Source organism: Pongo pygmaeus, chromosome 3 (genome assembly GCF_028885625.2).
Source record: "Pongo pygmaeus isolate AG05252 chromosome 3, NHGRI_mPonPyg2-v2.0_pri, whole genome shotgun sequence".
Lineage (NCBI taxonomy): Eukaryota > Metazoa > Chordata > Mammalia > Primates > Hominidae > Pongo > Pongo pygmaeus.
The window spans coordinates 158,659,804-158,677,995 of record NC_072376.2 but is presented as its reverse complement, the minus strand read 5'-3'; the positions used below and the strand labels follow the sequence as shown (position 1 = coordinate 158,677,995).

General features: G+C 41.4%; 2 protein-coding genes across 13 annotated transcripts in view; one reads left to right on the top strand and one right to left on the bottom strand.

The window, feature by feature from the left end:
* Nucleotides 1-18,192, top strand: part of ZNF827 (zinc finger protein 827) — a 175,127-nt gene that overhangs the window by 142,067 nt on the left and 14,868 nt on the right. For all 12 annotated transcript variants that reach the window (XR_010126149.1, XM_054484725.2, XM_063664151.1 and 9 more), the window contains 3 exons: nucleotides 11,042-11,179; nucleotides 14,587-14,758; nucleotides 15,877-16,043. Coding sequence is in view for 11 of the 12 variants with exons in the window: in XM_054484725.2 (XP_054340700.1) it covers nucleotides 11,042-11,179; nucleotides 14,587-14,758; nucleotides 15,877-16,043 (477 nt within the window). In the remaining variant the exon portion in view is untranslated. The remainder of the gene's footprint in view (nucleotides 1-11,041; nucleotides 11,180-14,586; nucleotides 14,759-15,876; nucleotides 16,044-18,192) is intronic.
* C3H4orf51 (chromosome 3 C4orf51 homolog) overlaps nucleotides 17,659-18,192 on the bottom strand; it is a 93,139-nt gene continuing 92,605 nt past the window's right edge. The window contains exon 8 of the mRNA XM_054484731.2: nucleotides 17,659-17,721. The gene's annotated coding sequence lies outside the window, so the exon portion shown is untranslated. The remainder of the gene's footprint in view (nucleotides 17,722-18,192) is intronic.

Sequence of the window (18,192 nt, the reverse complement as noted above, 5' to 3'; positions counted from 1 at the left end):
GAGGCTTACTTGAATAATATCTGGAAATGACTGTGACTTGAATTTTAAAACGAAATACACTCAGTATTCTAAAAACTCTATAGGTGTGATGCATAGCACATTGCAACATTTCAGGAGTAAATTAACATTAAAATTTTAGTATTTTAGAAAGTCTGGATTTACTTTCTAAACTCAGAGTATTTCTAGAATATTAGAGTATTTTAGAATCGTTAAATTTTTAATTATAGCGATCTATTCTTTTCATTTAGTTTATTCCTTTCCTCACTTATTCAGTAAGTATTAATATATATTGAAAACCTAGTTCAACAACAAACAAGAGAAAAGAGGAAATTCTTATATTTGCCCAAACAATGATAATGTTTTTCCTCAAGGTGTTCTCATATGTGCCCATACTTTATAGTAAATTATAGAAGATAAATTTTGGATTTAAAGATTTGCTATCACCTAATACAGTCTTTAGGTAGCTCTGCACTTGAATGCCTGTTATTTTTCTTCACTGGGAAAAGTTGAAAGAACAGACTACAAGGGTCTCATTCTGGAACAAGTGAAAGCTGACCTGCAATAAGTTTTATGATTAAAATGTACATAATTGGTGTTCAGATTTTTCATATGCAGCAACTCACCAGATGTAAAGATGTAAAGAAGAGGCCAAAGAGGAGTTGGGTAACAGAAAAGAGGCAGAGCCTCCAAATTCCACCATTCTCTCTCCAGGCAGGCCCTGGGGGAAGCACTTAGGTTGCCTCAATAAAGTTCTTTTTAGATTTATGTGATCACGGATGCTTCTTCTTTATGGTTGGTGAATTTACAGCGGAACAAATCGAGATTGTAACAGACAGAAGATCTGTCTCTGGTGAAATAAATTAGAACCATTAGATTTTCCTCTTTGGTCTTCTAGTATAATGTAATAAATGGTTGAGAGTATGGGCTTTGTAGTCAGACAGATTTGGGTTTGGGAAAGGCTATCACTTACCAGCTAGGTGACCTTGAGTTCAGCCACCCTGAGCCTGATACTGTTTTTGCTTTTGTTTTGTTGTGTTGTAAAATAAGAATGATAATAATAGTGTCTAATACATAGTGCTGCTATAAGGTTAAATATTAAATATGTGTATAAAATGCATCATATAGTGACTAACGCAGTGGTCAGTCCTCCATAAATATAAGCTATTGTTTTAATTATGTACAATTATGTACTGTCTTCTTAATATACTTTTAACAAACTCTGATATTGTTTTGCATAATGGAGATAAACTGCAAAAATTGGATGAAACTGTTTATACACTTTAAGTCTTTATCTGTTGGAATCATGTTCAGCTTAACCACAGAGACTTAACCAATTACGGATCTGTTTTTCCCCCATAATAAAGAATTCAGAAATAGGCAATATAAGGCTGGTATAGCTGTTTGAGGAAAATATCGAGGACCCACCATTTAATTTTCTGCTCCTCCACCCTTATCGATGGCTTTCATCTTTGTGATTGAAAGAGAGCTGCGGTACCTCCAGAAAGCCAAGAAGGAGGAGGCAGACTGAAGGGCAAAAGTCTTTATAGGAACTACCACCTATATCTCATTGTCTAGAACTATGTTTCATGACCAGCCTCTAATAGCAGTGGAAGCTAGTAAGGAACGTATGTTTTTAACTGGGCACATTGCCACCCGGAAACAAAACAAAAACCCACATAGTTCTGTTAGACATTGAGTAAATAAACATCAGTTTCTGCCACAAAGCCAAACAAGCAAAAAAGACATAATTTTCAGGCCTGACTACTTTTCTAACAAAGATTTATAAATGGCCTCAACATTGGGACATTCTGAGGGCCCATTGCTAAGACCTTAAATCTTACCATCATCATTAAGAAGAGAAGTGGTCACTGGTCTGTGTAATGGGCAAGATAATAACCAGGTCCTGTAGACATGATTCCTGAATCAATATTGTCAGTTTGCTTCCATGTTGTAATATAAAATTAGGTTGTTGTTCAGTACAACAGTCCTGATCTTGGTGATGTGATTATATCATTTATTCAATAAGGTTTTATAGAGGATCCCACTAATCTCGGAAGTACAAGTACAGGGAAAACATAGAAGCAACATCCAACTTTTCATACATGGATTTTGTAAAGGATTAAGTTATATAGTTTTTTTAAAAATAAATATTGTTATAATGGCAGCCATCAATTGGCCTAGATTCTGGCAGTGACTATCTACATTTGGAGGCTTAGAGAAGGTCCCTATGGTGCTCAAGTTCTATGTGATCAGCCTCACTGGAATTAGGGGCACCTAGTACTAGCCATTTCTGTTACCCAAGGAATCAAGGTCCAGTTTTCTACTATTGATTTAATATGACCTGCATAAAGAACCAGATATAGAAAACACAGTTCTTTACGATAAAAATCAATCAGTAAGTATTTTTTAAGCTGTTACCTAGCACTAAGCAAAAAAAAATGGTTACCCAGTTTTCCTGGGATGATTTTTCAGAAGCAGCTGTTTACTAAGCAGTTAGTATTGATTTCATATGGCTTAAAGGAGCAGGCAGACTGTGGGTCTGTCTCTGCTCTCCCAGAGTCACTAGGCAGGTTACCTGGGGTCATTACTCAGTTTCTCTAGGCCTCAGTTTTCTTATATGTAAAACAGCAACTTTGAAAAAAATGATTGTTAAGATTCCTCCTTGATCTTGGGTTTGGGGCAGGATGGAGATTTAATTACTGTGGAAACGGTTACTTGACCCCGTGCAAGATGTGGGGTGCCCTGGGGTCTGAGAAGTCCTGGAGTGTCAGGCTTCATTTTTGTCCTCCTTTTGAAGGAGTTGGATTGGAAGTATCAGAGTCCTCTACTTGATCTAATGCTCTGTCAAACAGAGTTTGATAGAACTGTCACTTGAATTCTATCAGATGGGTTTAATTAATAAAAATTTTTGGAGACATGCTTGACGGGTTTCATCTTCCCAGGGCCTGTGCATGGACTCTCTGAAAGTAGTAACGCAAAATTCTACTTTACTAAGTTTGTTAAGCGTTGAAGATTGAAATGAGCCTAAAGAAGATCAAGGCTGTTAACTCTTACATCTAAGAAGAATCTCCACCCAGTGTTTCTAACTGAGCACAGATCGACAAAAACTGTTTCTTTTTTTTTTTTTTTTGAGACGGAGTCTCACTCTGTCACCCGGGCTGGAGTGCAATGGCGCGGTCTCAGCTCTCTGCAATCTCTACCTCTGGGTTCAAGCAATTCTCCTGCCTCAGCCTCCCGAGTAGCTGGGACTACAGGTGCACGCCACCACACTCAGCTAATTTGTGTATTTTTAGTAGAGATGGGGTGTCACTATGTTGGCCAGGCTGTTCTCGAACTCCTGAACTCGTGATCCACACGCCTCAGCCTCCCAAAGTGCCGGGATTACAGGCCTGAGCCACTGCGCCTGGCCGACAAAAACTATTTCTCAATTCTTCTATCTTAGCAGTTCATTGAGGTAACACCTTGGCCAGCAGAAATCTTATATTTTGGGTGAGTGTAATGGTCCTTAAAGGGGAAGTTGGTTCCACCAAAACCTGCAGAGAGGTGGTCATAGGGAGCCTAGTAAGTCTGTTAGGACTGGCATGAGCAACACTTCTGGCATCTTGTGCAGGGTCACTAGTAGTAAATGAAATGATGGGACAGGTCACCAGTGCCAGCCATCTGCATTGTGGCTGCTGTTCCAGTACAGCAGTGACACTGCAAGATAGATCCTCTGAGCTGGAAATTCTAAAACGGTAGATGTTGGCAAGTAACCCTAAATTGAAATGACTCTGAAAAAATTAAAAAGGGATACAGACGAGCTGCAAGCACTGGAACAAAGATATTAACCCCCAAAGAGTCATAACCACAGCTGACTCTTAGCTTCACAAGCAGCCCTCAGAAGGTGGTAGCTTGTTTTAAGCAGAGGCCATGCAGAACCCATGAAACCAAAGGACAGAGCCAGTAGGGCTGGAGTCTGACCAGAAAGTTCCATGCCCTCTGCTTTCTGCCTGGAAAATGACCTGGTGGGTTTTAACCTATCCAAGACTACAGAGGATTTCAGAATTTCGGTTTGAGGTATGCCTCAAAACATTCCAGCCTTGATCATGAAAGAAAGAAGTGATCAAAATACCACATGTCACAATGGAAAACCCAAGCGGCCCCAGAGCCTCTTCTTCAGTAATGAGATTTAGTTGATCTGAACAGTTATTTATGCATTGAGGTCATATTTTGGCCAGTCTTTTGCTTACAGCTGTCGCCAAATAAAGCCTTCTGTCTTAGCATTTCTTTTACCAAAATCAGGTTGAGAGATGGTTCTTTGAGAGGACTGTTTTGTCAGGGAATACAGGGATCTTTTCATACAGTAAAATGTGCCCACAAAGCCAAACAATACACCAAATATAGGGTCAAATTATGTTAAAATTGAAAGGAAACAAATTAAAGTCTTTTCCTTTGTCCCTGTTGTTTTTTGAGGTTTTGCTTATTTGTTTGTTTGTTTAATTTTACCAAAAATGCTCCCCAAATGGCAATGAAAGGTTCAAGGGAACTTTCTTCAGTAATACCATGTTTACCTCAGAGAGGATTGGCTGTTAGGACTTCCTAGTTGATCTTCCTCTTGTTCCTTCTTTATTCTGAGTTTTGACATATTACAGTTTCTAACATCTCTGTGCCTGGAAATATTCTAGGCTTATACTTTTAATATCAGAAATGGAGAAAAGTGCTAGTGTCTGTGGATTGTTGCTAAATCTGCACATGTCCATGTGTAACCAAGAGTATTAAACTCAGAGCCAAAGAACAGGAAGAGAAGAAAAATCCCTCCTTTGTTTGCTTGTAGACTTTGGCATTGATTTCATGTGGCTTGGAAGAGCTTGAATGACACCGTGGGTCTGTCTCTGCTCTCCCAGAGTCACTAGCCAGGTTACCTGGGGTAATTACTTAGGTTCTCTTGGCCTCAGTTCCCTTATATATAAAACAGAAAACATTGAACAAGATGATCGTTCAGGTTCCTCCTTGAACTAAGATTTGGGGCAGGATAGAGACTTAGTTACTGTGGAAACTGTTGCCCAACCTTGTGCAAGTTGTGGGTTACTCTGGGGTAGGAGAGGTCCTGGAATATAATGCTTCATTTTTATCCTCCTGAAAATGAACAAATTGGATCTGAAGATAACTGAGTGCTCTACTTGATAATAATGTATTGTCAAGCAGATTTTGATAGAACTCCCTCCTGAATTCTACCGAATGGGTTTAATTAAGGAAAGTTTTTAGAGACATGCTGGATGGGTTTCATCTTCCCAGGACCTACGCATGAAATGAGACATGTCCCCTTGAATAACTAGGTTATAAGAAGCATAGTTTGCTCTATTGTATTTTGGCCAACTAGTCCTCATCATTATGGATGATAGGCCTCAGTTCACCATTAACAGGAAGTTTTGGGATTGCTAAGATGAGATCGTTCTCCTTACACTGTGTTCCTATTTTTCTAGCCATACTATAAGGACAAAAGTGCTTAATCCTACACACCTATTTGCTTCATTTAAAACAAAAACCTACATAAGGAAGAGGAAAAGCCCAAATGACATTCAAAGCAAACATCATAGGTGAAAAAGTAGAGAAAAAACATCTGATCACATAATACTGAGTAGCCAGGAATTTCTGGAAGCAATTTATGGTTATCCCAGGGATCAGAATATAAAAGTGTGAAACGAAATAAAATGCTTTATAAGAGACAAAATCCTATGAGACTCTGTACAAAAAAAGAGGTTGCCATTAGACAAGTATTTCTAAAAGAAATGAAGAGAATCTTAAGTATACATTCAAGCTACGTAAAATAATGAAACAAATGCTAAGGGATGTGGGAATCAAGATGAAGAACAGCAAAAATTTAAAAATAGTACCCATATTCCAAGCTGTTTTGTGACTTTGGAACTAACTTAAAAGCAGTTATTGATATGTGCACTTTTCTGTTACATATATTATGCTGCATAAAAAGTTTTTTTAAAGGAAATTCCTGAGTAATCTAAAAGAAGCTTTTAAGATTTTTCTTTCCTAACAGAAGAAGATAATTAAGATGGAAATGTGTTCAGCTGGCTGTACACTTGTTGCTGTTGATAATGAATATGGAGAGTTCTTCACCGGATGGGGGATTTTGTGAATTAAAGCCTGTCAAAAGGTGGAACCTAATGTTCAAAGTCCTAAGACCAAGAGGAACCATAGGAGGAGCCTTCAGTTAAGAATGTTATAAGTAATAGAAAACCCAACCAACGGTGGCTAAAACAAACTGGGACTTATTTACCTCACAAAACAAGAAGTCCAAAAGTGGGTGGTTGCTGGCATTCATTCAACTACTGAGAAATGCCACAGAGGACTGTATTACTCAGTTCCTGCAGTGCTATCAAGAAATACGAGAGACTGGGTAATTTACAATGAAAGGGGTTTAATTGGCTCACAGTTCCATAGGCTGTACAGGAAGCATGATGCTGGCATCTGCTTGGCTTCTGGGGAGGCCTCAGGAAACTTTCCATCACAGTGGGAGGTGAAGGGTAAGGAGGCACATGTTACATGGCCAGAGCAGTAGGAATAGAGAAGGGGAAGGTGCTGCACACTTTTAAACAACCACATCTCGTGAGAACTCACTATCATGAGAACAGCACCAGAGAGACTGTGCTAAATCATTCATGAGAACTCCACCCCCATGATCCAATCACCTCCCACCAGGCCCCACCTCCAATACTGGGAATTACAATTTGACATGAGATTTGGGCAGGGACACAGAACCAAACCATATCAAGGACCTATACTTTTCCCATCTTTCTGTTTCTCCATCCTTGGCAGTTGGCTTTTGTCTTCATGCCTTATATTCACAAAATGGCTGCCAGAGTCCCAGCCATTTCTTCTGTGATCAAGGCTGGAAAAGAGAAGGGGTCAATACCAGCCATATCCTTCATTTTAACAGAAAAGCAAAAGCCTTCTCAGAACTTTGGCACATGGCTACCCCAGCTGCTTCCATGGCTGGAGAAGGAAGGGGATAAGGAAAGTTGAGAATGACTGTTGGGTTAATTGAAAATAGCAACTGCCAGAATTCATCATAAAGAGAATCGTCTTGTGGCTTGATGCTATTGGGAAGAGGTAAGAATTTAGAGCCTTTGGGAGTATGGCTCAGGACTGCAAACATTTCCACTAATAGAATCATGAAAGCAGTTAGTGAATTGAGTTAAACAGCAATTCAAAAGGAGGTAGCCTGATTTTTCATTCTGAATTGGACATAGGCCGTAATGAATGCTACTAAATTATTAGTCTTTCCTACTATAAAATAAGAATAATGTCTATTCTCCACCTCACTTGGACCCTTTTATTCAGTCATTCATTTATTCAACAAATATATACTAAGCACCTCTTATGTAGCAAAGATTGTGCTAATGCTGAGGATACACAAATAAATAATGCAGAACCCTTACCCCAGGGGAGGGAGGCCAGGGGACGTGTTGACTGAGCACTGCTTCACGTTGGACTATGCTGGGTGCTTTATATGCAGAATATATATATAGATGGCTTATAGAAGATATGTAAACATAGGAAAAGTGGTACAACGGAAATATTCATAAAAGTGCCCTCAGACAGAGCAGGGGAAATGACTAACTCTACCTTGGGAATTGGGCAGGGCTTCACCGAGGAGATGAAATCTGAGATAGGGCTTCAAATTGAGTCTGAGTTTATTGTACAGAAGTAGTTGGGGGGAGTAGCTTTTGGTGGAGGAACAGTTGATTCAAAAGCAATGACACTTAAAAGGGAATTGTTTGTTCCTGAAAAGTCAAGCAGTCTACTTTGCCAAGCATTCGGGTGGTGGGAGGTGGCCAGAGCCAGGCCATGAAGGACTCAGAAGCCAGAAGTTTGGCCTTGAGGAGCCGTTGGCATACAGAACAAGACATGATGAGATTTGTGCCTCGGAAAGATCAATATGGAATCTGTGAGGTGAGGGAGGGCTGTTGGAAGGTGTCTGGTAGCAGAGAACCTGTTTTGGAGGCTTTCGCCACAATGTTGGTGAAAGATGATGACACAATTAAGGCAGTGAGGTCTAGAAAGATCTGCATAAGATCAACAGCTTCTGATGACTGATCAGATGTGTTGAAAGAGAGTCGGGGGAGAAATCAAAAAAGATTCCAAAGTTTCTCACATGGCACTTGGGTGGCATCATTCACAGGAGATGCGGGAGAGTGTGGCATTTGCCGAGCCCCATTTCAGCTTCATCTCAGCTCCTGGAAAAAGGAACAGGCCTTTGCTTCAGGTCTTCTGTTGCCACAGTAATACTCCTCCCCCAACTGCCTCTCCCGCCAGGCCCCACCCAGCTGTGATTTCGAGGTCATGTTCTGGAATAAGGTTCCAAATGGCCTGTGGTTGCCTTGTTCCTGTGTGCAAAATGAAAATGGATTGCTGTAGCAAATGCAAACATGAGGTGGGGAGAGCAGCGATCCCTAGACGAGGCTTGGAGTTGGGCACGGGGCTGTGGCTGAGCAGTCATGGGTGCCCCGTGACAACTGCCTGCCTCACTGCGGCTCCAGGGATTCTTCCCACTCAGCTGCAGCACAGCCTCTGTAGCTTTCATCATTTTCTAAGACCAGTGGACGGAATCAGACAGTTCATGATGCTTCAGCTTCTCGAGTACGTGACTGATGCTTGAAGGAATTATTAAGATGCTTATCTATTTTTAATTGCATCTACTTGTTTGGTATTTGACCCAATTCATTCATTCTTGTTGTGAATGTATTAAGAGACCCTGTACCCTCTTGACCTCTCCTCATAATTATTACCGTTATTGTTCTTTGAAGCACTGTTTTGATTATACACTTAAAAGGAGCTACTGATATACTGAAATTCACTGCACAGCTGAAATGCCCACTGCGTGGACTCAAGGACAGCCGTCTAAGAGTAGTTCTTGTCCTCAGAAGTTCAACTCTCTTTTTTTTTACTTCCCTTCACCCACATTTCTGCCCTCTTCCCCTTTAGAGGTTTTTAGTCACACATTTCTACTTTAATAAGAGCAACCCTTCTCCCTGAGGTCCCAAGTGCTATGTTTTAACAAACACAGATAAATCAGTTCATGTGCTTTATCAGTGTTGGGATTGCTGGCAGGTGCCTCACCGCGAACATTATTGCAATTTCACCATCATTTCCCCTCCTCCCCTTTCCAGACATACATTCATATTTGTTTCTTCTTCCCTTAGATTACCCTATCTGGCAAATCATTCCAATGAAAATTGATCCCATTGATTTATCCACATACAGGTGGAAGCCTGTATTTGGGAAGCAGTTTTAAACAAATTGTGTGAAATAAAGTTTTTTCTTCTGATGTTATCTCTGACCCGTGTTGTGAGCATTTTTTTTTTTTTTTTTGAGACAGTGTCTTGCTCTGTTGCCCAGGCTGGAGTGCAGTGGCACAATCTCGGCTCACTGCAACCTCCGCCTCCCGGGTTCATGCCATTCTCCTGCCTCAGCCTCCTGAGTAGCTGGGATTTCAGGCGCCCGCCACCACGCCCGGCTAAATTTTTGTATTTTTAGTAGAGACGGGGTTTCACTGTGTTAGCCAGGATGGTCTTGATCTCCTGACCTTGTGATCCGCCCACCTCGGCCTCTCAAAGTGCTGGGATTACAGGCTTGAGCCACCGCGCCCAGCATGAGCATTTTCATCTGCGTGGATTAGGAGAAGTTCTTACCACCATTCAGTTATCACCACATGGTGTCCAGTTCTATAATGCAGTACTGGGCTTTAAGGAGATTTGCAATGATTTACTGAGGTAAAAGACAAGATGTTAACTTAGTGTATCTTTTGTCTTGGTCTTCAAAGTGAGGTGAAAGGCCTATCAGTGGCCCATTCAAATGTCCTTTTAGAAGTTTCTCCTTCTCTCTTTCTGGTGTTCTCTGTCACCTATTTTATGACATTATCATAGAAGGAATGTTTGTATAATCTGGTACAGTTCCACAAGAAGAAACATGGATTAGAAAATTAAAGGTAATCCTAGGGATAAGAATAAGAAAATAAAAACTCTTTAAGACGATTAGAGAATGTATTAAAGTCCCTTTATTTCATTCATGGTTATGAGTTATGGGTAGATAACTTGTGGCACTCACTGTTTTCCCAAATATGAGACCTTTGGGGGAAATTCTGGTTCATTCTTGCATTAGGGAATTTTCTGTGGCACAGTGTGCGGTAGTTGTCACTGATTCTACTTAGCACAAATTCCTCATTAAGGATTTTGCACAAACTGGAATGAAGAGCAAAGCTTTCTTCTTAAAGAGAATGAAAGCATATTTCCTTTCAAGGGATAGAACCATTTATTTTCACACCAGAGTCTGAGATTTACAATTCTTTTTTGTTTTGTTTTGTTTTGTTTTTGAGACAGCGTCTCACTCTGTCACCCAGGCTGGAGTGCAGTGGCGTGATCTCAGCTCACTGCAACCTCCGCCTCCCAGCTTCAAGCGATTCTCGTGCCTCAGCCTCTGAAGTAGCTGGGATTACAGATACCCGCCACCATGCCCAGCTAATCTTTGTATTTTTAGTAGATACAAGGTTTCACCATGTTGGCCAGGCTGGTCTTGAACTTCTGAGCTCAAGTGATCTACTCGCCTCGGCCTCCCAAAGTGCTGGGATTACAGGTGTGAGTGACCAAGCCTAGCCTACAATTTTTTATTTACTGCCTTGTGGCAAGAGCCTACATTTCTGGAATTTTAATGTGCAACTCAGGCAACTCATTCAACAAGTATTGAGTATCTGCTGTATACTGGGCACAGTGCTATCAACTGACTAGAGGGTTAGTTGGCTGGTCTTTAGTGATGAAAGAGAGAAAATACTGAAGAATTGACAGGGGTCGGAATCCACTTGCCACCGCAGCTTTCAAGAACGGCCTTCTTAGAGACAGGAAATGAGCAGGAAAACCAGTTATGGAGACTCATTTGCAATTACTAGCCACATTCTTCAGAGAGAAGGCTCTGCTGAAATCCTGAATGTTGACTAACAGAAAATGTATTCTTGTTGCCTTATTTCTCATGATGCTTTGTTCTTTTGACCCAGAAACAGAAAAGATAGTCCTAGAGGCAGGAAATGGATTACCATCCTGGAAATTCAATGACCAGCTTTTTCCTTGTGACGTGTGTGGGAAAGTGTTTGGCCGACAGCAGACATTGTCCCGACACCTCTCGCTGCACACAGGTGAGTGAGTAGGGCCTGGGCTGTCAGCCCACTATGCTCCATCACCAACTTCTTTACTCTCCAGAAGCTGAGTTTCTCTAAGAGAGGCATTACAGGAAGTGCTGGGAATGGCTGACCTTTTCAAGCCATTTTCTCTGGCATATTTAAAGAAGACCTTGGAAAGGCTTTGTTATTTGTATTGAAAGGGTTCATTGAGTTCCAAGTAGGACCGATGAGAAAATATACACAATTTAGGTTTATTCAGGTAAAATTCCTAAACTCTGTTAAAAAAATGTATTGAGCTCATCTTGAAAGTGCAGGACAGGGGGACACACTCCATCTTACTGGTTTTATCTTATTGTGGTGGGTGGGAGCAGCCGGGGAAAAGGCACCTTGGTGGAGAAACAGCTTCTGCCTTTATTTACGTATAATTGTGGAGAAATATGGTTGGTTCTGAGAGTTGGGAAAGGGAAGGAAACCAAGTTAACAAGGAGCAATAAATAGTAACTTAGTCCACACAGCAAAAATAATTGAAGATAAAAAGACATATGGTAAAATCAGTAGTAAACATAAAGCAAGATGGAAATAATAAAATCAAACATTTCCATTTTTACATTGAAATCAGGTTTTTAAATAATCCAGATATATCTTATTTACAGGGAACACAAAAACAAAATGATAAAGAAAAGTTCAAAATAAAGGTTTCGTACAACACACAAAATTTAAAAAGCAAGACAGGAAGTATTAATAGAACAAGACTAATTTTGTCTTTTTTTTCCCCGCAAGACAGGGTCTCACTCTGTCACCCAGACTGGAGTGCAGTGGCTGCATCCCGGCTCACTGCAACCTCTGCCTCCCGGGTTCAAGTGATCCTTCCATCTCAGCTTTCTGAGTAGCTGGGACTACAGGTGCACGCTGCCACTATGCCCAGCTAATTTTTTTAAAAAAAAGGTTTTTGTTGCCGGGCACGGTAGCTCACGCCTATAATCCCAGCACCTTGGGAGGCCAAGGCAGGTGGATCACCTGAGGTCAGGAGTTCGAGACCAGCCTGGCCAAAGTGGTGAAACCCCACCTCTACTAAAAATACAAAAATTAGCCGGGCGTGGTGGCACATGCTTGTAATCCCAGCTACTCAGGAGGCTGAGGCAGGAGAATTGCTTGAACCCAGGAGGTGGAACTTGCAGTGAGCCAAGATTGCGCCACTGCACTCCAGCCTGAGTGACAAGAGCAAAATTCAGTCTCAAAAAAAACAAAAAGTTTTTTGTAGAAATGGGGTTTCACCATGCTGCCCAGACTGGTGTCTTTTCTTTTTATATTTTAAATATTTTTAATTTTAAATTCAACTAAAGACAAAATTTAGGAAAACTTTAACATGTTCAAAAAAGTGGAGTTTTATAAGGTCACATTCTCTGAGCATACTTAAATGAAATTTTAAATAAGTAAGGGTCAATAAAATGTCCTGCCTAATTGGACCAAAGAAAAAGGGAGAAAATAAAAATTCAAATAACAGACATCTAAAAGGAATGAAACAGAGAACACTTCATACGTAAACCTGGAGCAAACAGCAAGAGCTGTAGTTAGAGGAAAATTTATAGAGGTAAACATTTTAATTAGAGAAAGACAAAAATAAAGGAACTTAACGGTCATCTTAAGGAATTGATAAAACAACAAAGTCTAGAAAGAAGATGGCCATAAAATAGATAAATCCTGTTAAGCCTGATTAAGAAAATGAAGCAAAAATACTCAAAGTTAGGAATGGAAAAGGAAGCCTAATCATCAGTGTGGAAGGTGTTAAAGAATTATTGGAGAATAATGAAGCTCTAAGAAAAAAAGCTGAACACTTAGATGACATAGATCATTTAAACAGAATGACTAAAATTGACCCAAAGTGGGGAGGGAACTTGAATCAGTCAGTTCCCAAAGGGAAATTTGGAAAAATTATGAAGGACATACCGTTAATAAAGGCATCAGGTCCAGAAATTTTCCCTGGTGAGTTCTTTCTAACCTTTTGAGAAGAGGAAATTCCAACGTTATTAAACCTTTCCAAATGATAGAAAAAGATTTAAAAAGCTCCACAGTTTCACTTTATGGAGGATGCATAACCTTAATAACAAAACTTAACAACCTCACTTATTCATACAAACGCAAAACTTCTAAAGAAAGGACACATTTTATCTGGATGGTGGGGCTCCTCCCCTGACCCTTCTGAGCCCAGATGCAAGCCCTTCAAGATGTTGGGGACCACCTATAATAATAATGGTCTCATATTTTGTAGAGAAGAACTTTTTCCCATGTTCTTCTCTGTGAACTAAAGAAGACAGGTATTTCCTTTAAGCCAGGCACAGTAATACCAAGTAAGCATTAAGTATAGAACACCGGAGTTGTTCTTTCCTTCATCTTCTGCTATTACCTTTATCTGTGTGATGAAAGCAAAGCCTGCTCCTTTTACTTTAATTTGCTTGATTAATCAAACGAATTCAGAATGCCACTCTGGAAACGATCCTGAAACATTTGTCAGTTTTATGAGAGGGTTTCCATTAAGAAATTAATTGAAAGTCTTTATTTTATTTATGTAAAATGAAATTTCCAATTAAATTATTTCACACAGCATTTTTTCCCCTTAATTTCATTAGTTTTTTTATTTCTTGGCCGACCCAGGCCAGGAGCTTAGGGAAAATGATGAGGCCTCTTTTACGCTGCAGTCCTGCAAATGCTGTGTTTCATTCCCCCTCCCCTGCTCAGCACTCACCCACGACTGACACTTGGGGTATACACACACACACACACACACACACTTGCTCACTCACAGAATATTCTTTTGTCCTGTATGGGGCTTACCTTATCAGGAAAATGGGCTGTGGGTGTCCAGAAAACAAAAGCAGGTTATCTATTCTGGTTGCCCTGGGACTTTTTTTTTTCTTTTTTTTTAGAAACAAGGTTTACCTCCGTCACCCAGGTTGGAGTGCAGTGATGTGATCGTGGTTCACTGTAACCCTGACCTCCTGGGCTCAAGCAATCCTCCCACCTCCTCCTCCCAAGTAGCTGGGACTACAGGCACGTGCCACCATGCCTGACTAATTTTTTAAAAAATTTTTGTAGAGACAGAGTCTCGCTGTGATGCCCAGGCTGGTCTCGAGCTCCTGTCCTTAAGTGATCTTTCTGCCTTAGCCTCCCAAACTGCTAGAATTACAGGTGTGAGTCACAGTGCCCAGCCGGAGATTTTCTTTTATGTTTAGAAGTGCCAATACAGGAGTGACCCGCTGGGTAAAGACTTTTAGATACTTACAATTCCAAGGCATTACCATTGTCTCCATCTGAAATGTGACTTGAACCATTCTTTCCTTGATACCTTTAACTGATTCTTGCAAGGTGTTGGGACTTCCTTTTTTGAAAGCGATTTGGACTTTTTCCTGTTCCTTCTCCCCCAGAGGAAAGAAAATACAAATGCCATTTGTGCCCCTATGCTGCTAAGTGCCGTGCAAATCTGAACCAGCACTTGACCGTCCATTCCGTGAAGCTGGTGAGTACAGACACCGAGGACATTGTCAGCGCCGTCACCTCTGAAGGCAGTGACGGGAAGAAACATCCTTATTATTACAGGTGAGTTGCAGATGGAACATGCTAGTCCGCCTTTCTCAGACTCTTGGCTTCAACACTTCCTACCTGTCTGCTGTGGGCATACATCATGAGGCCCCTTTTCTCAGTCATAGCCTGGCCTTTATTTGAGTAATTTCTTTGCTTAGATTGAGCCCTGCAGTTGCACAGACTCCTCCCTTGGCTTGGGTGCCCCTGGTAGTATTAATTGAAAGAGAAATGGTCTTAGAGGTGGCTCTCTGGGGTGGAGCTCCAGACAGTGACGGGCTCTGGGGATGATGAATTTTTAGGTCTGTTCAGCTCAGAAGCTCCAACCTTTGTAACTGAGTGTGTTGCTGCTCCCTAAGAATTGTTTAAAAAAAAAAGCTGAGGAAATATAAATCTGAGAACCCCAGAGAACTAGCCCAGAAGGCGTTATGTATTTCCCCATGGTTGTATCACACTTTAGTAAGTGGATTTTATGTTTCATTTCTGTATTCAATCATGAATCAATATTGGTTTGATTGCCATAAAACCCCCAAGTTTCTGGCTGTCTGTCAAATCTTGTCCTAGAAAGATGCCATACTGATTGGTGGAAACTTGCTTTTGCAGGAAATGTCTCTAGCGATGGGTGGCTTCTATCAGAAGTTGTCCCAGATAGAGTAGCCTCTTGCTTGGAGTGCCATACAACAAACTGTATGTGCTTTCATTGCTGCTAGGGAAGGTTTCCAGAGCCAGAGAGAAGCTCCTGGGCTATGAGGTGCTCTCCGAGTTTATCAGTGGACCAGCACCACTAAATACCTTGGCAACGCTACCCCATGTCTCTTTGCCCAAAGGAAATCAATTAGGTGATGTGCAGCATCTGGAGTCCATAGTTTTAAATTAACTTTATGATTATTTAGCATCATTATAACACATATGTGATTGTTACATGATGCTGGCCCTTAGTCTCTTTGGCACAGTGACTATTTTAGAAGCATCCCAGAAAGCAGAAGAATTTTCTAATGCAAAACCTTTTGGTGAAGAGACAAATGTGTTTCAAATTCCAGTTTTCTTGAGTGTACTGTGTATAAATGGACAGCCCACATTTAGAAGTATGTGTCACCCTTTTCTCTCCCCCTCTTTTCTTTTACCCTTTCATGTAGTTGTCACGTGTGTGGATTTGAGACCGAGCTCAATGTCCAGTTTGTCAGCCACATGTCACTCCACGTGGACAAGGAGCAGTGGATGTTTTCGATCTGCTGCACTGCCTGCGACTTCGTCACCATGGAGGAAGCAGAGATAAAGACTCACATTGGCACCAAGCACACAGGTGACCATTCCTGTCTGTCCTTCTCACACTCCTTCTCCATGCCCTGCACCCCAGAGCACCTGCCACCTGGCTGAAGCATCCCCACCACCCTGAGACATTGCCCTTTCCTTCCATGGAAGGAAGGACTTTCCCAAGGCATGAGAGCCACATTTCCCTGTAGTCATAATACTGTTTCCTGGCATGCCTTGTGCCTCACTGCTCTGAAAGACTCCCAAGTTCAGATGTGGTTGAGAGGTGCCGAGCTCTTTGCTTATTGCTCATCCTGATCCTCTTCCTCATCACCATATGTGACAGTCTTTCAATGCCCCAGTCTTACGCCTTTGCACACTGGCTCTCATTTAAGCCCCATAGCAACCCTCTAAGTGAATACTATTGTTATCACACTGTACAGTACAGGTGAAGAAACAGGCTTAACAGAGGTGGGGTATTCCATCCAAGGTCAGCAACTAGGGGTTGCTGTAGTCACTAGTTTCAGTCACTAGTTCAGTAGTCACTAGTTTCAGTGACTACTGAAACTCAGCCCAGAACAGTTTTCATTCCAGAGCTTGCTGTCTGTATCATTGCTGTTTTGACAGCCCGGAGAAACACTTGGCAGAGCTTTGAACCTTTCTGTTTTCCCGTGCCAGGGCACTGCACACCTACTTCTATAGGCTCTGTTCCTCTCCAGTGAAACTGCAGCCCTGACGCTCTCCTTAATGACGCATGGCATGTGTGTTCGCGGCCAAAGAAAACCAGATTCTCCTGAAACAAACCCATCACTGTCTAGGCCATGGCCAAGGCTTCACCAGTGCTCGCCTGCTATTTAAGCTTCTTGCCATTCTGGTTAACTTCTTCCATTTATTGATGTTAACATTCTGACTTCACCATGCAATTATAGTCTCACAAGTGATGGTTACAAATGATACCAGCAAGGAGTCATTAAGTGAGAATGAGGAGGAGCTCCGTCTGCATTTGCAGGGCTTACAAATTAGGAGCTGATGTTGCTGATTGCCAGCCCTGGGTGTTGGGTCAGCCCCTCACATCATCAGCACTTGAAGGATTCGGGAAGGGGAATTTCCCTGACAGTTGTGCTGACGATGTACACGGCAGAGGAGGATCTCTGTGTTTCTCTGGCCACTTTGGCTCAGTGGTGCCAACAGTAATAAAAGCTTGTTTTTGTCTGTAAATTGAGCAGCTATGACTTGGAGGTCTGCAGAGAGCCGTTATGCCGAGTGAGAAGGTGCCATTTTTACAGTCAGTTGTCTGACTGTAACCACATTAGCCTGTGGGCAGCAGGTGAGCTGGGAAACCCATGTTGAAGACAAATTAAATTCAGCATTTCTGGAGTGGCTAATGGAGGAAAAGGCCAAACTCTTTTCCATTACCACTGGCTTTTCAGATAGTCTTTTTTTTCTCCTTTCTGTTAACCTTCATTCTAACCCTCTTTACTCCGAAGTATACCTGAACCCAGAAGAAAACCTTCCTCCCTCCCATCCTGCTCCAAAGCCCCCTCCACACCCATACCACCATAGAAACCATAGAAACCATATGGCTAGGAAGAAGCTGGACTTGTCATCATTTAATTTTCATGAGTGGAAACTTCACAACTAACCAGTGCAAACACATACCTCGTAATTACCACAGGGAATGAAGCAAAGATCTTGTTCTCTCTGATGTAGCAGGGTTCAGGGCTCATTGTCTAGCAGGAAAGAATATTCTTGTTTGTTAGTACAGTCACCCAAGAGTGAAATGCATTAAAGAAGTTTCTTTTTTAATTCAGTAGGAGCCTTTAATGCTGCCGCTCTAAGAATAAGGTTAAAATCTATTTTATAAGCCAGGGCCCTGCAAGCTTTTTTCAAAGGGGCAAATAGTAAATATTTTAGGCTTTCAGGTCATACAGTTTCTGTCACTACTACTCAACTCGGCTGTTGAAACTTGAAAGTAGTCGTAGACAATATGCAAATGAGTGGGCATGGCCGTGTTCCAATAAAACTTTATTTATAAAAACAGGAGGCTCATTTGAGCCCAAGGACTGTAGTTTGCTGACCCCTGTTATAAGCTAATGGTCTCACAGCAAGGGTTTCCTATATTTAGTATAGTTTTGAGATGTTTCAGTTTGACCCAAAATAGATCAGTCTAAATCTGTAAATTAGTAAGTTGGATTATTGCA